The 19,364-nt window shown below is 53.6% G+C and overlaps 1 protein-coding gene across 2 annotated transcripts in view; it reads right to left on the reverse strand.

The window, feature by feature from the left end:
- Nucleotides 1–19,364, reverse strand: part of SFXN5 (sideroflexin 5) — a 122,956-nt gene that overhangs the window by 20,554 nt on the left and 83,038 nt on the right. Inside the window, exons 11-13 of one of the 2 annotated variants that reach the window (XM_004609113.2) lie at nt 7,117–7,232; nt 5,602–5,687; nt 334–451 (exon numbers count right to left, since the gene is read on the reverse strand). In XM_004609113.2, coding sequence (XP_004609170.1) covers nt 334–451; nt 5,602–5,687; nt 7,117–7,232 — 320 coding nt within the window. The remainder of the gene's footprint in view (nt 1–333; nt 452–5,601; nt 5,688–7,116; nt 7,233–19,364) is intronic. The other variant, XM_055119976.1, reaches the window with a different exon arrangement.

The following is a 19,364-nucleotide window of genomic DNA, read 5'->3' on the forward strand; positions in this document are numbered from 1 at the left end:
AAGCCTAGCAAGGGACTCATGAGTGGCCAAAGGCAACAGGACATGAGAACTGCTCTACAGAACCCTGTGAAGGGGGGCCTGGGGGGCCGACGTGGGGACACTGAGATAGTGGGGGGAGGGAAGAGAGTCCTGGTGGAAGGTGTGTGGCTGGAACATTGCATGCATGAAACCCGGTCATGAAGGGTATTATAAATAAAATACCCGCTAAGTTTAAAAAAGAATAAATAAACGAATAAAACTAAAAATAATTGAAGGACAAAAGAGAAGCATTTTTTTAATCACTTGCAGAGATTGCACCCACCAGGCCCTGCCCTTGAGACCTCCCCCACTGACCTCTGACATCTGCGGGAAGAGGCTGATGGCCAGTGGCAGGGCCAGGCCGAAGGCTGCCAGGCACACGAGGCTTTGCACGGGGAGGAGCAGCCGGGGGCGAGCCTGTAGGAGCGCCGTCCTGTGCAGGGAGAAAGGAAGGAGCCACCTGAGGCCTGAAGACCTTGAAGCCGGGGGTCCGCTGGCTGCGGGGCGGAGGTGACAGGCTCTTTCTGTTCGGGGCCAGCCTGATTCTGGCCAGTACCCACCCATTTTAGTGGTGGTGCCTTTGGGGTCTCCCCAGATTGGCACCCCTTCCCTCCCCAGAGGAGTATCAGCCACAGAACCGGGCGCCACTCTGGCTCTGAGGCCACTGGCACTTAGCGACACGAAGGAAGATGACCCAGAGGCTGTGGTCTTTCTGCTCCTGGAGGGGACACGCTGCGGTGTGGGGTCACCCTCAAAGGCAGCACAAAATGAACCAATAGAGGAGAAGCCATGCTCACTCAGACTAACCGCTTGTACGTGCACATGCACACACACACACACACACACACACACACACACACACACACGTCCAGGAAGCCTGCATATGTGCATGCACACAGCAGGGAGACAGGGTCCACTTGTCCGTGTGTGGGAAGAGAATACAGTCTGGGGGCAGGGGGAGCTCAGCCGGCGGAGTGCAGTGCATTCTGCACGTGGGAAGCCCAGGATTCCACCTCCAACACCGTGTGGGCCCCTGCAGGCAGAGCTGGGAATGAAGGCTAAAATCTGAGCTGGGCGTAGCCCTAGAGCACAGTAGATAAAGGGAGGAGGAAGAAGAGGAGGAGGAGGAGGAGGAGGAGGAGGAGGAGGAGGAGGAGGAGGAGGAGGAGGAGGAGGAGGAGGAGGAGGAGGAGGAGGAGGAGGAGGAGGAGGAGGAGGAGGAGGAGGAGGAGGAGGAGGAGGAGGAGGAGGAGGAGGAGGAGGAGGAGGGGAGCAGGAGAGGGAGAAGGAGGAGAAGCAGGTCCAGTGGCCACCTGGTCATCTCCATCCAAGAGCTATGTGGAGGTCCGTGACAAAGCCGCACCTGGTCTATAGGCCACTGAGACAAGGTTGCTGCCTTCTCCCCGAGCCACCCCCCCGCCCCCCCCCCCCCCCCCCCGCCATCACCAGCATAGCTCAACCAACTGGTACCCACTCCCCAGGGCAAGCTTTGGAGGTAGGTTTCTGGGCAGGAGAGGCATATGCGATGCATCCCCACACTAAATGGGTTTTTCAGACCCAGTGGCAGGGCGGGGGCGGGGGCGGGGCATAGACACCTGCCCTTTTCTGTCCATCAGAGCAGAAGAGATGAACCTGAATCAGGCTCTCAGAGAGGGCGTCTCCCTGGCTCAGAGCATCAGGAGAAAGGCGCAGACCCCAGGCCTGGGCCCAGCTGAGCGTCTTGGGCCAGTTCTCCCTCCTCTTCCTCCCGGTGCTCTTCACCACCCTGCGGGATGACTCAGCCCAGGGTCGGGGTCAATGCACCCCTGGGCTTCTGGCAGGGGCTGGGAGCGGGGCTCACGGGAGCCTGTTTCCATTGCAAACCAACTTAGCAGGACACAAAGGTGGGCCTAGAAGAGGGATGGGGACGGGCTCTGCAGGGAGTTAGGGCAGCATCTTTGGTCCCTAAATGTCACCTCCAGGAAGGAAAGTGAGGTGAGTGAGTGACAAACCTTGGCTCACTTGTTAGGGACCCCTGGGCAGCCTCCCATCTTTTAGGTCCCTTAGCTTCCTAGCAGGGGAAGGCCGAGCTAGGCCAAGCTCCCATACTGCCCCCAGCTCAGGAGACAGTGGCCGGGAGCCCCTGAAGGCCCAGCCAGGGAGAGTGAACACAGCAGGCAGGGAGGGGAGGAGGGAAATGGCAGGGAGGGAAGGGGAAGGCAGCTGGGGGAGTTAAAATATGCAGATGGAGAGATGTGCGAATGCCTGGGAGAAAGGAAAGACCCGGATCTCAGGGACCAGGGAGCTGGGAATGGCCTGCAGGAACCTCTGTGGTGGAGGGTGTGGCCTGCACCCCAACCCAGCCTCCAGCAGCCCCAGAGCCCTGCTCGGTCCAGAGCTCCCGGGAGCTGGCGGGGAGGCAGGGTTGAAAGGGCCAAGACTCCAAGTCCAGAACAGACACCTGCGTCTGAGTCTGGGAGGGCAGGGGTGGCGATGTCGGGGATGCTGATTTCCAGCTCTGGGTCTGAAGCCAGATTCTGGAGCCAGAGATAGTACAAAGAGTAGTGCTTTGCATGTGATGGGGGGTTCGAGCCCCATCACCCCATTTGGTCCGCCCCTTCCCATCCCCCACACACAGCAGCCCCAGCACCATCAGGAATAACCCCCTGAGCACAGATCCAGGAGTCATCCCTAAGCACTGCTGGGTGTGTCTCTCCATCCTACCCCCGCTAAAAAAAAATCAAATAAAGCCAGATAGGGGGCTGGGGCCTGGCTCCGTGGGCTGGGCACGTGTGTTGTTTGCATGTGAGGATGCTAGATTTAATCCCTGGCACTGCATGGCCCAGCCCCAGAGCCGGGGCTAGAAGCTATCCCTGAGCAGCGCTGGGAGGGGCTCCCCCCACACTAGAGTAAATGAATAACTGAAACCAGCTCCAGGGAAGCTGGGCTGTGGGCCCCAGCCCGAGGGAAGCTGCCTCCCAGGAGCAAGGGGAGCACGGGGGAGGAGGAGGTGTGTGCGCATGCGCGAGCTCAGGGGTGCAGCCCCCTGCACATGCCCAGGCCCAGGGGCGCCAGTGGGGCAAGCCAGACCTCAGTCCTGGGGCGGGCGGGGCGCGGGGGAGGGGGCCTGTCCTGCTTCTGCCCCTTTTCTTCTAGTCTCAAGCAGGGGTCCCAGGCTGTGCTCGCCCCCCCTCCCCACCCCCTGCAGGAACCCAGGGAGCAGTGCTCGCACAGAGGACAAACGGAGGCCAGAGCACAGCCCCCGGCCTCCACACAACAGCTTGCCTCCCCGTAGCCCTTGCATTCCCTCAGCACTTGGAGCTCGGCTTACTTGGCGCCCCATTAATTTGCAAGTAGGCTGCTTTGTAAGTGTTCTTTTGTCTTGCTTCCCAGGCTGGCGGACCCCCTCACCCAGCCGCCTGGGCCCCTCCCTGCAGAGGTCCTGCCACTGGCACCCCTGCTCGGAACTGCTTGGGGTGGGGGGCTCAGGGGGTCCCCTGCAAAGAACCAGTGGATCTAAGGGAGGGGTGGAGTGCAAGGCCCCCGGAGACCCAGGAGAAGCAGGCTAGGTAGTGAACCTTTCCGGGGAAACTGAGGCTGCGGGGCGACTCCTCAATATGTCTGGCCTACAGGTGGGGGAGCAGGGACCAGGGCCTCCTTTTCCTACTGAGGCCTCATGGCAGGGTGCTGCCCTGTATCTCCAGCCACCCAGCCTCGTCTCTCCCCCAACACATGCGCAGTAGGAAGTCTCTGAGGGCCCAAACAAACAGGACCCTATTTGCCCTTGGATTTTCTTTTTTTCTTTCTGTTTTTGGGCCACCCCCGGGCGCAGGGTTTCCTTTTGGTTCTGCACTCAGGGATCATTCTTGGCTGGCTCAGAGGACCATATGGGATGCGGGGGGGTCAAACAAGGATTGGCCGCATGCAAGGCAAGCCGCCCTACCCACTGTGCTATCACTCTGGCCCCTGTCCATCTTGATATCTGAGCAGCAACCAAGCAGGACTCTCCTTCACGTGACTAGCTTTGGTAGGGTGTGACCATTATGCAGAGCTTAAAAATTATGCCAACATGACTTAAAAAAAAACAGGCTGTGATGATTATGCAGTGAAATACAGGCACTAAATAACTAGAGCGGGATGGAGAGAGAGCACAGTGGGTAGGGCATTTGCCTCGCACGTGGCCAACCCGACTTCAACCCCCAGCATTCCATATCACCCCTGAGCACCATCAGGAGTGGTCCCCGAGTAGAGAGCCAGGAATAACCCTCTGAGCATTGCTGGGTGTGGCCCAAAAGCCATAAATAAATTTTTAAAATAACTAGAGAAAGAGGGGCTGGAGCGATAGCATAGCTGGTGGGGCTTTTGCCTTGCACGTGGCCGACCCGGGTTCGAATCCTAGCATCCCATATGGTCCCCTGAGTACCGCCAGTAGTAATTCCTGAGTGAAGAGCCAGGAGTAACCCCTGTGCAGGCTGGGTGTGACTAGAGAAAGAATCTTAGATATTGAGAAGTGTCACTAGTCAAAACCAGGTGTGCGGGGCTGGGGAGAGAGCTCACGTGCCCGAGTTTGATACCTGCCACGGCCCCCTAGCTCTGCTGGAGACCCCCCACGCACTGCTGGGTGTGGCCCGGGTGACAGAGCCCCAGCTGGCATGCCCCATCCTCGCTCTTTGCGGTGCCTCCTTCCAGGTGTTGGTCTGTTGTCGCCCGCCCAGCCCTGTGACTCTGCTCTCCCCCCGGACTCCCCAGTCCTCTCACTGCCCCATTCTTTGTGCCCGGGGTGCTCCCCCTCTGCTCAGCCTCTCCACCCGTGAGTGAACTCCTGACACTGGCACTGCTCCAACAGGGTGGGCCTGTGGGGTCACAGCCCTCTGAGAGGGGCAGGGGGTCCACACGGTGCTTTGTACTTGGGAAATGGAGACCCTGAGGCCCATGAGGTGCTTCACCTGCCTCTTGCCCACCCTCCTCCCCGATTCTTTCCACTTTCCTCAGATGGGCTCATCAGAATGGGGTGACACTGTTCCCTGAGCAGGGAGGACATACAGAGAGACACACACATACACACTCACTCACATGGAGACACACACACACCCCATATACACTCACACAGAGACATACACACAGGCACACATACAGACACATGCAGATGCACACAGACACATGCAGGTACACACAAAGACACACACAAGTGTACACACAGACACAGATGACACAGACTCCCATGCAGGTACACACAGACACACATAGTTGTACACAGACATGCATGCAGATGCACACAAACACAGATGTACACAGACACATGCAGGTACACACAGACACAGTCAAGTTCACACATAGACACACAGGTGCACACAGACACACATGCAGGTGTGCACAGACACACAGAGGTGTACACAGACATGCAGGTGCACACACAGAGAAGCCGACTCACGCACGTGCCCACTTAGCCCAGAACCACTCCTCCTGCTAGCGCTGCCCCTGGGACAGCCTTCCGGGCATCCAGCGTGCTGCCCCCCATGGAGCATGCCCCCCAACCCTGCCCAGGCCCTGTCCCTTCCCCTTCCGCTGTCCCCCAAAACCCTTCTCTTGGTCACCCTGACTCACTTCTCCAGCATGGACATGACGATCGGGGGTAGCACCAGGATGGGCATGGGGAGGACCACGCGAGTCAGCGCCGTCTCCAGCAGGGCCTGGGGCAAGCAGAGGCTGTGGTGAGTTGGGTGGGGCCGCCTGGGAACACCTCCCAACCCGCAGCCCCTAGGTGTGTGCGGCGCCGCTGAGCACGTCTGAGAGTGGGGTCACTTGGAGTCGCTCTCGACGACGATGGATCCCAAAGCCGCTTCCTTCTCGCCACGTAGGCCTGAGACAGGCGGCTCCTGGCCAGCCACACAGCAGCCCCACCAAGGGCCCGGGAGGACGCAGCCAGAGGGCTTGGGACGCACTGGCATCTGCTTCGGCTGCTCTTTCTCTCTGGCATTCCTTACAAAGATGTGGGTGCCGGGCCCCTCCTGGCTCTGGGCCAGAACCTGCCTGGCTTTGTCAGGGGAGATGCACGCACTGCCTCCTGCTGTCCCCACACAGGGCTGCCTGGGCCCGGGGCACTGGAGGGCGAAGCTCAGAGACAGTCCCACAGCCTGACGGGGGGCACTGGGAAGAATTCCTTCCGCCTTCCTGGGCTTCCAGCCTTCCGAGTAGACTCCGGGAAAGGCCAAGCCCCCCACGGGGCTGCAGAAGGGCTGGGTTAGCCCAGGAGGAGTGAGGCCCACTGGGCTCCCCCCACCCGACCCTAGGCGAGGCTCTGCATGGCACACTTTGCCCAGAAAACAGGCCTCTTCAGGCCGATTCCCAGGAAGGCTGCGGAGCAGACCTCAAGTCCCCTGAATGGAGAGGGCCCCAGAGCTGAGGGGGCCACCGCACAAACCCTGAGACCAGGAGGGGGTGGCGGGGAGGGTGACCGCCAAGGTTGAAGGTCTAGCTCTAGGAGCCCTTCCCAGCAGCACTTAGAGGCCAGGGAGGGACCCCCCCCCACCGCTGTTAGCATGAAGGCCAGGAGTGTGGGGAGAAGGACAGAAGCACAGCCGGACAGATGGACAGAGGACCGGATGGTCCTGAGTCACTGGTGGTGAGCCGGCTGCGAGCAGAGGGGAGAGAGGCTTCTGGTAACCAGATCCTGAGCCTCTTCGGTTCCCACAAGCCTGAAACCCTTGAAGGGCAGCACGGGCTCCCAGAGGGTCGGGCAGGTGCCCATTAGCGCTGGCTCCACCCACAGGCACGGCCTCTTTCCCTGGGGGGGTAACACAAGGGCCCAGGGAACAGGCCCTGGCTTCTGGGGAGGGGGAGGTCGCTGATGGGGCTCCCCTCTGCTCTCGCCAATTAGCAGATCAGAGACGCTGGTGGTGAGGGGGGCGGGGGAGGAGACCCTCGGGAGTAGGATGTTTGGGTGCCCCGGGGACAGGCACTGTGGCTGGGCCCTGACCTGGGGACCTGGGGAGGGGAGGGCAGGTGGAGGAGGAGAGCTTAGAGCACCAAGCAGCAAGGGTGCTGAGGAATGAAGACCCCCTCCCCGCACCGTGGGCCAGCCCGGCAGCCCCCCTCCTCCCCTTGCTGCCCCAGACCCACGTGTCTGGCTGCAATCCTGGAGGAGCCCACGAGGTTGCCGTCACCGTCCAGGACATCGATCCCTTCCTCCAGCTCCCCGTAGCGCATCAGGACCACGTTGCAGATGTTGGCACTGGCTGGAGGGGTGGGGGGAGGGGGCAACGGGGACAGTGAGGGGCAGAGAAGACCCCCAGGCTCCCCTCCAGGCCCCGCAAAGGTCAGCCGTCAGACACAGGCTCGAGGCCCCGGGCCCAGCTGCTTCGGAGTCAGCAAAGGCCCACTGTGACGGGAGGAAGCCAGCTCCGTGCGGGGCTTGTCTGTCTGTCCGTCCGGGGCTCCAGCAGCGGGCGCCCCCAGCCTGTGGCACCACCCCCAGTCTCTCACAGCCCTCTGGCTTGCCTTTCAGGTCAGACTCTTGAGATGCCAGCCCCCTGCCCCCCCACCCCCCACCCCTCGCTCTGCAGAATGAGTCGAGCTCTGACAGCAGGCGCCCGAGAAGGCAGGAACCTCCGCGCTCCCGCCCCCCCCCCCGCGCCGCCCCCTCATCAGATGGGTGGGAAACTGAGCCTGGGGTGGGGGCACTTTGCTGAGGTCCCACAGGGAAACGGGACAGAGCTAGGAGTCTCGCGGTGGTGCCTCATTGTCGGGAACCCGGAGCCAGGAGGGCTGGGGAGGGGGGGGTGACAGGCAGAGCTAGACCATCTGCATCCTTGTCTCCGAGGGTACGAGCCCTGCTTTGGGGGCGCTTCCACCCCAGCGAGTTGAAGGGGACCTGGGCCAGTGGAGGGTTCTGGGCTCCTTACGGAGCATAGAGGTTTTTTGGTTTTTTTTTTTTTGGTGGGGGGGCGTCAGGGGTGAGCAGCACAGAGCACTTCATTCCCGAGGTTCACGGGGCCGGGCCCTGCGGCCCAGGCCAGGGCGGGCACTGACCTCGCCTGAACTCCAGCCCTGCATCAGGATAAAAGTGGGGGGACTTGGGGGTGGTGGGTGGGTGGGTGGGGAGCGGGGGGGGGTGACAAATGTGGAACCCGCTGCTTCACTCCTCCCCCAAAAGCGCCTTGCTGTGTTTAAAGTTTTAATTTTTGCTAATTAATGTCAATTAATTTTGTATAATGAGTGTTTAATTTTGGGGAGTGTGTGAGCCTGGGAGCGACTGCAGTTCTGGGCTGTGAACGCTGATTAGCATCAACACCTGCTGCTTCCCCACTCCCTCCAGGCTGGGGGGGGGCACCAGGGTTTGGGGAGCTGCTGGAGGGTGGCGGGCCTGTGGGCAGGTGGAGTGGGAGGAAGCCCGCAGATGCTCCCCGTGCCCAAGCCAAAGTCGGAGAGCAGGGGGTGGTGGTGGCGGGGGGAACGGTCTGGGGCCCTTGCAGCTGGGGTGTGGGGTCCTACACATGAGGGGCTGTGTGAGCCCGGGGGGCGTCTGAGTCTCCTGCTTCCATGAAGCGGGGAGTTGGAATCGACAGAGGGGAAGTCGGAGCTGCTCTGCCGTCTTGGGAGAAGAAAGGAAGGCGCCCAGGCACAGCCTTCCATGTCTTTGCAGCACATATGCCGCCAGGGAGCAGCTCACGCGCCACCACAAGGCAGTCACCCGCCACGGGCCCGCCGCGACCCGCGGCTGCTCGCGCGCCCGCTCTGGCCTGTCCCACCCAGGCCCCTCCCCTGGGCCATTTTTCCAGGACCCATCCTTGGAGAACAGGCCCTGGGGGTGGGGGGGTGCAGGTTGCCGCTGACGCCTGGAGTGCAGAGACCAGGGAAGCTGTCGAACCTCCTGCATTGCCCAGGAAGCCCCACCCCCCAGCCCCTCCGGCCTCCCACACCCCTATCACCCGGATGCACAGGCCAGCAGCGCTGAAGCGGGCTCATCTAAGCACCAAGGAGGGTCCGCAGGAGCAGACTTGGAGGCAACCGAGGAGCCTCTCGGGGCCTGGCTTTCCGGTCTGGTTGAACCTGGGTCTCAATTTAGATGGTGCATCTTCTCCCCTTTATCACCCTCAGTGGTAAGTTGGGACCAGCCCCAGGTCCGCCCCAGGGCGCCCAGATTGGCCTTGCCAAGTTGGCATCTGGTCTGCGTGTTAGGAACACGCCCTCTAGTGGTGACAGGAAGGAGCTGCAGCCCTCGAACCCCAGAGGCTGCAGGGTAGGGGTGGGGGCTGTGGGGGGCAGGGGCAGGTTCTCAGATGACCCAACAAAACCATGGGAGAGGATACTGGGGTTAGATTCCTCATCAAAAGTCATCATTCCCTGCCCTCTAAGAACCCCTGCTGCTACCCCCACTACCAGTCCATAGAAGGTCACGTGGTCTTACAGCCACGTGGTCCCGGGGACCAGCTCTCCTCCAGGTCAGGAGCTGCTGTCCACTCCCTCTGGGCCCAGGAACTGCGGGTCACCGGGCCCCTGGCTGTGGTGAGAAAAGGAGGGGTTGCCCTGGGCAGACCCAGCAGATCTCTGGGCACTGGCAGAGCCCATGGGATGGCAGCATCTGCACCCATGCCCCGGCCCTGTCAGGCTGGCTGCGGGCTCTAGCCATGTGCATGCACGTGTGTAGGAGCCACAGAGAAGAAGCCCAAATCCCGGGTGGCGGTCAGGCAGCCCCGAGCTCATGGTGGCAGCTCATTCATCTCGTCCGCTCTCGACAATTTCTAGATGTGAAATTTAGCCACAGCAGGACGGGACAGAACTTGGGTTCTAAAGCAAAACCATGTGTGCTAGTCATCAGGGAGATGCAAATCAAAACAACAGCAAGATATCATCTCACACCACAGAGACTGGCGCACATTCAAAAGAACCAACGCAACCAGTGCTGGCGTGGATGTGGGGAAAAGGGATGTTCTTTCACTGTTGGTGGGAATGCCAACTGGTCCAGCCTTTCTAGAAAACAATATGGACAGTCCTTCAAAAACTAGAAATTGAGCTTCTGTATGACCCCGCAATACCACTTCTGGGAATATATCCTGAGGATGCAAAAAAGCACAGTAGAAATGACATCTGTACCTATATATTCATTGCAGCACTGTTCACAATAGCCAAAATATGAAACAACCCGAGTGCCCTAAAATAGATGACTGGTTAAAGAAACTCTAGTACAGCTACACAATGGAATACTATGCAGCTGTTAGGAGAGATGAAGTCATGAAATTTGCATATAGGTGGATCAACATGGAAAGTATCATGTTAAGTGAAATGAGTCAGAAAGAGAGGGACAGACATAGAAGGACTGCACTCATTTGTGGAGTATAGAATAACATCAAATGAGGCTGACACCCAAGGACCGTAGATACAAGGGCCAGGAGGATTGCCCCATAGCTGGAAGCCTGCTTCATGAGCGGAGGGGAGAAGGAAGATGGAATTGAGAAGGGATCACTAAGAAAATGATGGCTGGAGGAACCAGTTGGGATGGGAGATGCATGCCGAGAGCAGATAATGGACCAAACATGATGACCTCTCAGTGTCTGTGTTGCAAGCCATAATTCCCAAAAGCAGAGAGAGAGTATGGGGAATATTGTCTGCTGTGGAGGCAAGGGGAGGGTGGGAAAGGGGGTGTACCGGGATATCGGTGGTGGGGAATGTGCACTGGTGGAGGGATGGGTGTTTGATCATTGTGTGATTGTAATCCAAACATGAAAGCTTGTAACTATCTCATGGTGATTCAACAAAATTTAAAAAAATAATTAAAAAATAATTTTAAAAAATAAAGCAAAACCATGTGAGATAAAAGGTAAGGCACGAAGGGATAGGAGCACCCAGCTCCCATGACCCTCTGGGACCCTGGGGAGAGCAGACAATCCTCACTCCTTCAAGGTGCCAGGAAGAAACCCTGAGCTCCCCCCCAAAAAAACACACCTGAGCGCAAAGGCAACCCTCAGACTCTCTCCTAAAGGTCCCACATTCCTCCTGCCCGCTCCAGTGACATGAGCCCTTCATTCATTTCTGTGGACTGTGCACCACTGTCCCTTCATCTCAACAAAGGCTGAAGGCACAGGCTCCTGGCCACGGCCGGCTCTGAGCAAGGAGAAGGCTGACCGGTTCCATGCCACCGTCTCACCCAGCACTTTTGATTCTGCGATTCTTTTCAAATCCTCCCAGCCAGATTCTTCCTATCCCACTCCTGGCAAGTCCAGCTTCTGTGATAGACACAGAGCACCAAAGCGAATGAGAGAGGAGAGAAGTGAGAGGAGAGAGAGAGAGAGAGAGAGAGAGAGAGAGAGAGAGAGAGAGAGAGAGAGAGAGAGAGAGAGGCTACGGGCCACGGGTCTCCTTTCTTGCACACCAGCAAGAAATATTATTGACAGTATCAGCAGGTTAATTAAGCAGCCTGTTAGTGATAATGTTAAGAAAGCTGGCGCATTTTCAACTCAGATTGACACCATTCAAGACTCAGGCATAACTGATGTTGGAGCAGCGATGATGGGAGATATGTCACAGGATAGTGGGGAGAGGAGAGAAGGAGGGAGAGAGGGAGAGAGAGAGAGAGAGAGAGAGAGAGAGAGAGAGAGAGAGAGAGAGAGAGAGAGAGAGGAGAGAAAGCTCGTTTCACACTGATGGCAAGCTCAGTGTCAAGTCCTGAGGAAAATATGCTCTTGACTGCTGCAGATGTTCTCACATCAGACCCATCGTGATGCAAAATCATGCAGATTGTGAACAGCTAATGAAGCACTGTGTAAAGGGGACAGTGAGGGGAAGAAGAAAGAGCAGTAGACAGGAAGCCAAATGTGCAAGAGAATTCTCAGAAAGAAGACCGCAGGGGAGCTTGCCCTCCAACTTGCACAGAAACAGACATGGAGCTGGATGGAGCGGATAGTCCCGATGGGCCCCCGCCTGCAAGGCAGAGAGTTGGTGGTGAAGGTGCCATATCCGCCCCAGGGAAACAGATCACTCACAAGGGTGATGATCTGAACCGAATAATGCACGATGGGTTATTCGGTTAGGGAAAAGCTCCACCAGACTACGATGCATTTCCCCATCTATTAATTGTTTGAAAAATCATGACGTGCCTTACAATGAAGTTCGCAGGGGGGTGTGGGGGGATGACACTCTTAGGCTCTGCGCCTGTGTAAACTTCACCATACACAGAGGTCACTGTTGGCTCCAGTGTCCCCTCAGCCTCCCACTGCAATCCCGACGAACTTGAACTTAAACTTGGAATCCTAATTGTTGCCTAAAACATCTTTTTCAAACTTACACTATAATGGAGCACGGACATGAAAAGTCATTGTACATGCAGAAGATCGTCTGCCAGCTACCAGGCAATGCAATTAAAGGCAGCAGAAATTGCCAAACCATAGATAGCTATCCTAAAGAAATGCTTGCCCATATGCACAAAGAGACATTTACAAGGATGTTAATTATAGCACTGTTTGTAAGAGCAAATAATTAGAAACAACCTAAATGTCCACGATTAGGGAACTCACATGGGAAAATCTCCAAAACAAACTTATGTAAAAAAAAAATAGCTACCGAATATGTCCAGGGTGCTTACTGCATGTAAAACCCTATAATTGGCATACATGCATCTGTGTGTGTAGAAATCCACAGGTAATGTTTTGACAGGCCCACACCTCACAGAGCAGTCCCCTTGGGGGAAAGAACCAATTTGGGAATTAAGAGTTGTTGAAGGACTTCTGTTTTTCCACCTTAAAATTTTTGTACTGTTTGCATGCTTACAATGAGGATATATCGAACCATTTGTCTTAAAAAGTGAAGAGAACTCACCAAACTGCATGAAATAGACCATAAAAAAAAAAATCTTTAACGCAAGAGACCTGGCAACAGGTCAGTGATAGAGGACCTGCCTTGCATGCATGAGGCCCCAGCTCAATTCTCAAGTCCACAAATAAAATAAAATAAACAAATAAAAAAAAAACTTTAAGCCAGAGAGAATTGGTATAACCTAGTTATGAGCCCTATATTTGGGCATCTAGATGTCAGAATCTTCCTAAAGAAGCGGATGAACTTAGGAGCATTTGTTCCTTCAAATAAAGGAAGGGAAAAAAAAAAAAAAGAAACTATAAATGCTACCAAATAGGAAATTCAGACCAAAATTCTCCTACTGTTCTCTTATATGCTTTGAAATAACACTGTTCATTTTATTTATTTTTGTAGTATCCAGAATTGAAGCTAGGACCTCAATGTGTGAGTTACAGAGTTATACACTCCTTCACTGGGCCACAGCTATAGTCCCTATATTTTTCGTTTTAATTTCTTCTTTTTTTAGTGTAGCAAGGTAGTTTTTACTGAAACTTATTTAGAAAGAAGGAAGAGAAAGAGAGAAATGTGTGTTCAAGAGAGAACACAGGCTCCCCCAGAGTGGAATTAATTGACAAGCAAAGAAATAGAGAGACAAGCAAGTGAGATATAAACTCAAGGAAGAACACGGGCTTGAGGAGCAAACTTACACTGTCGATTTAAAAGGAACTAAAAAAGTTCAAATTAGAAGCAGGAGATGCAAAAAAGTAGTTGTGAACATAATACTGTGTTTAGCAACCAATATCCCAAAAAAGAATTAGAAAATCTGAAGATGGCTTATACTCAAATTCTACGCCATTAAAGAAAGTGGGTTATATTAAAGGTGCACATGAGTACTTGTTAACTCCTCAAACGAACATGAAATATCGTCCTCTCCTTTTCAGCAAGACTGTTGTATTAATGCTTCTTATAACTGGAGCATGTTAGAATTGAGAAAATGACTTCGATCTGAGCCATATTATTTTTTTGGGGGTGGGGAGGTCACACCCAGCGATGCTCAGAGATTACTCCTGGCTCTGCATCTCAGCAGTTACTCCTGGCGGTGCTCCGGGGACCATATGGGATGCTGGGAATCGAACCCGGGTCAGTCGCGTGCAAGGCAAACGCCCTACCGGCTGTGCTATTACTCCAGCCCCAGCCATGTTCTAAGAAACGGGAAACTAGGAAAATATATTTATTATGTATGTCAAACATAGGCTATTACTATAAATCGATGGATGATCAGGGTGACTCCCAAGAGCTATGCTATCACCCCTCCAAATTAAGCTAATTGTAAAAACCCCTGCGGGAGACAGAGCTAGAAAGGATCACGTGACTGGCCCTAGCCAATGAGTGCGTCTCCTGGGGGCTCCTGGGAAAGGTGAGGCGTGGTGGCCGTGGATCCTCTGGTCCCGGGGCAGTGGTGGGTGTGGAGGAGGAGGTCACGCGTGAAGCAGCTGCTGCCTCCTTACAGCCATGAAGGGAACATCCACCGTGAAGTTAAAGCCCTTGAGAGCAAAGAGGGAAGAAGGGCCCCAGATGCCTTGCCTCCAACTTGAGTTTTTAAAGAATTACATTCCTTATCATGTGAGCTGGATCGAGTCTGTTCCCTTCAATCATAGACATCTGCAAGATGCATAAAGAGCTTTAAACATATTATTAAGAAAAAAACATAACGATAAAAAATTAGAAAAGGGGCTGGAGCGATAGCACAGCGGGTAGGGCGTTTGCCTTGCAAGCGGCCAACCCGGGTTGGATCCCCAGCATCCCATATGGTCCCCCGAGCACCGCCAGGAGCAATTCCTGAGCGCAGAGCCAGGAGTAACCCCTGAGCATCGTTGGGTGTGATCCAAAAAGAAAAAAAAAATTAGAAAAATGTTTGAGTAGGAATTCATAGAACTATTTTAAAAACTGGTGACTTGAATTCTTAGCAATAATCAAAGATAGGTTTTTTCAAATAAAAAAAGTCACTCTTTAGAGGTTTGGTTTTGGTTTTTTTTTTTGGTTTTTGGGTCACACCTGGCGATGCTCAGGGGTTACTCCTGGCTCATGCACTCAGGAATTACTCCTGGCGGTACTCGGGGGACCATATGGGATGCTGGGATTCGAACCTGGGACGACCGTGTGCAAGGCAAACGCCCTACCCGCTGTGCTATTGCTCCAGCCCCTCTTTAGAGGTTTTTAATATATCTTGGAGACAAGTCCCCATTGGCTACAGTTTTACTACAGGCCGCTGGCTTGTTCTCTCTTATTGTGGACAGCGACTTCTCTGGTGGAAAAAGAAAAAAAAAAAACCCTACAACTCAACTAGACTGTGAATAAGAAAAACATATTTAAAAGGAGCCATTTCATGTATACTGGTGGAGGGATGGCTGTTGGAATGCTGTATGACTGAAATCCAATCATAAACAGCTTTGTAAGGGTCTATCTCACAGTGATTCAATAAAAAAGTTTTTTTTTTTCAATAAAAAGGAACCATTCTTTGGGACAAAGAATTTTAAAGGTTGACAATACAAATGTTGCAGAAGATGTAGAGAAATAAAGCTTCAGACTCATAAGTGGAATAAAAGTTTAAGTATCTATTTAGCAAGTTCTCTTAAAGCTAAGATGTCCTAAGATGTTCCAAAAGAAAAATGGTCATTCCATTTCTAGATACATGACTGATGTTTTTTGACACCAGCCACACAACTGAAACCAAAGCTGTGGCAGGGTTCAGATTGCTGCATTTTCTTTTCTTTCTATTTATTTATTTTTATTTATTTCATTATTTTTAAATTTTTTATTATTTATTTTATTTATCTTTTTTTTTTTTTGGTACCAAAAATTGGAAACCAGGGTCTCTCACTTACAAAGCATATATCCATGGCTGAGTCACAGCCCCAGGTCTTGCATTTCACTTTTACAGCTTCCCGGAGAGTTGTTTGGTAACCCTGCCCTGCAGAAACTCCCGCTCAAGGGCTCGTGGAGAGGTGTGAGGGGTTGTTTGGTGCCAGACTATGTATAATAATGAGAAACTGGAAACAACTGAACCCAAAGTAATCAACTGTGGAATGCTATAGCAGCTGAAAAGAATGTCTATGTGTTAGCATGGAAAAATCTCAAAAGCACAATGGAAAGGAGCTCTAAATGGAGAGGTTCAGAGAGACACAGTTAATACAAAATGTGAAAACAGACAATAGCATTTCTGGTCTGGGTACATACAGAGAAGATGAAACGTAAAACCGAAGTGAACAGCCACCCCCTGGGAGAGGATGGAGAAACCAGGATCCTAAAAGGGAGGTCATGGAGGGCTTTGGGGATAGCTAACATTTTATTTCTCCATTGTTTTCTGGGTGTCGAAAAAGAGTATCTCATGCTATTTAAAGGAACAGTAATGGAATAAATTATTGTGCTGGTTAAAAGGAATAGGTTGGAATTTAATGACTGACATGTAAAGACATCCAAAATGTACAAAAATGACTTTTGTTAAAAGTGACTTACAAAACAGTATATATACAGTAGGAGCCCATCTATATTAAGTCTATTCATATAGACTTAATAAGTCTATATTCCTATATACTTTTTACTGTATTACTGTCATCCTGTTGCTCATCGATTTGCTTGAGCCGGCACCAGTAACATCTCCATTGTGAGACTTGTTACTGTTTTTGTCATATTGAATACGCCACCGGGAGCTTGCCAGGCTCTGTCGTGCGGGCAGAATACTCTCTGTAGTTTGCTGGGCCCTCCGAGAGGGACAAAGGAATCAAACCTGGGTCAGTTGCATGCAAGGCAAACGCTCTACCCGCTGTGCTACACTCCAGCCCTTATTTTATTTATTTATTTATTTATTTATTGCTTTTTTAGGTCACACCTGGCGATGCACAGAGGTTACTCCTGGCTTTAAACTCAGGAATTACTCCTGGCGGTGCTCAGGGGACCATATGGGATGCTGGGAATCGAACCCGGGTCGGTAGGCAAACGCCCTACCCGCTATGCTATCACTTCAGCTCCTCCAGCCCTTATTTCTGTTTTATTTTATTTATTTTAAGTTGGGGAAGGGTTTGGACCACACCTAGCTGACTCCTGGCTCTGCACTCAGGGATAATGCCTGATGGTGCTTGGGGGACCACATGTGGTGCTGGGGATTGAACATGGATCAGCCACGTGTGAGGCAAGCAACTTACCCACTGTACTATTATTGCCCAGCTCCTTCTGTTTTATACATATAGATAGGAATTCATACATATTTATTTATTTTTTATTTATCCTGGTTTCGGGGCCATAACCAACAGTGCTCTCTCTCTCTCTCTCTCTCTCTCTCTCTCTCTCTCTCTCTCTCTCTCTCTCTCTCTGTCTCTCTCTCTCTCTCTCTCTCTCTCTCTCTCTCTCCTATTTTGTAGGTAACTTGTATGTACCAGGTAAATGATAAAAAGTGAATCACTTGGGCCAGAGTGATAATACAGTAGGTAGGTAGGGCACTTGCCTACACGGCCAACCCAGGTTCAATCCCCAGTACCCCATATGGTCCCTCAAGTCTCAGCAGGAATGATCCTTTAGCACAGAGCCAGAAATCAGCCCCAAACACCACTAAGTATGGCCCCCTGGAAAAAAGTATATCTTCTTGCAATTCTTTTTTTTTTTTCTTTTTGGGTCACACCCAGCGATGCTCAGGGGTTACTCCTGGCTTTGCACTCAGAAATTACTCCTGGCGGTGCTTGGGGGACCATATGGGATGCCGGGGATCGAACCCGGGTCGGCCGCATGCAAGGCAAACGCCCTACCCGCTATGCTATCGCTCCAGCCCCTCTTCTTGCAATTCTTGATTCAGCTTCACCCTCTCTCCAGAGATAAGCTTCGTGCAGCTGGGTTCTTATGCCACAACAGACATTGTCTATGTGTTTACAAGTAGATGTGTGTGTGTGTGTGTGTGTGTGTGTGTGTGTGAATCCTCTCTGTCTGTCTTTCTCTCTTTGTCTCTGTCTCTCTGTCTCTCTCTCACACACACACACCTCCAAGCCAGAGCCCCCCCCCAACATTAGAAGAGTGATTATAATCAAATGAGGATGTGCGCCTTAGTACATGCCTGCTTTCACGACATTCCCCGTTACTCTGCCTGAGCTGCAGTGCGATGTGGCAGATTTTCTTTTAAATAGCTTGAGAATTTAAGGAGAGTTTCTCAACCCATATTGAAGTGTCACAAACTCAGGACTGGGAATTTCTGGATTGAAAAATCAGCTTGTAAATGTAGGTGTGGGCTGACTCTGAAGTTTGGAATCTCTTAATAAAAAAGACTCCTGCTAACACATTCATCTTCTGGAAAGCTCCTTGTTGTCACAGCTGCTCCCTAGCTCGAGAGTCTTCAGCGATGGGGCAGGAGCGATAGTACAGTGGGGGAGGGCGTTTGCCTTGCACATGGCTGACCCGGGTTCGATCTCCAGCATCCCAGATGGTTCCCCAAACACAGCCAGGAATAATTCCCGAGTGCAGAGCCAGGAGTAACCCCCGAGTATTACTGGGTGTGGGCCAGAAACAAACAAAAAAGAGTCTCCAGTGGTTTCCCCATTTACCCTAAGAGGCTCCAAGGCCCGGGCAGGCCCCACGCATGTCCCCCCTCATAGCCCTCCCCCCTGCCTTCTCTGCCTCTGGGTCTCCAACACCAGAAAGCTCCGCTGTGCGCTGGGTCTGGGTAAGCAAGAAATCAGCTGAGCCGTCCTTCTGGAAGACCCCTCAGGGTTCTGGATCCAAGGGCTGCCTGGACACTTCCTGGGCCGGCGGGGCTCAGGGGCTGCAGCCTGTCACAGACCGGAGGGTTTTTTTTTTTTTTTTTTTTTTTTTTTTTTGCTTTTTGGGTCACACCCGGCGATGCACAGGGCTCACTCCTGGCTCATGCACTCAGGAATCACCCCTGGCGGTGCTCAGGGGACCATATGGGATGCTGGGATTCGAACCCGGGTCGGCCGCGTGCAAGGCAAACGGCCTACCCGCTGTGCTATTGCTCCAGCCCCTGGACCGGAGGGTTTTCAGCACATTCTGAAGCTTCTGTCAGGCTCAGCTTGGCCAGTGCCACCCACGACACGGAGAGACGCAACGGAGCAGACTTCTTTGTCCCAGGCGCTCTGCTAGAAACGCACCCAGGTCCGCGAGGCTCCTCGGAGCCCTCTCTGAGCTCACAGCCCACGGACTTCCGGGTCCTTCTCCCAGATGCTCTGGCCAAGGCGGGTAGCAGCACTCGTGCCGTTGCATTTTTGGGGAACAACAAGCCTTCCACCAGCCGGTGTGAGAGCGCTTCCGGGGCCGGGACTCTTGCCCGGGAACTCATTCATCCTCACTGCCACGCGGCCGTGCCCTCGCCTGGAATGGGACCCACACGCCACTGCTGACCAGGGCAGCTACGAGTGGAAGGGGAGGGGACTGAAGACTGAGCTCGAGAGATGCCCCTACGGGACACGCCACCCCTCCTGCTGGCCCGGCCCCACAGCCCCCAACCTCAAGCCAGGAAAACCAGGTCAGGTCGGAGGTTGCTTCTGACTCTGACCTCCAGCCCAGAGCTCCTGTTCTTCCAG

This window comes from Sorex araneus, chromosome X (genome assembly GCF_027595985.1).
Source record: "Sorex araneus isolate mSorAra2 chromosome X, mSorAra2.pri, whole genome shotgun sequence".
Taxonomy (NCBI): Eukaryota; Metazoa; Chordata; class Mammalia; order Eulipotyphla; family Soricidae; genus Sorex; species Sorex araneus.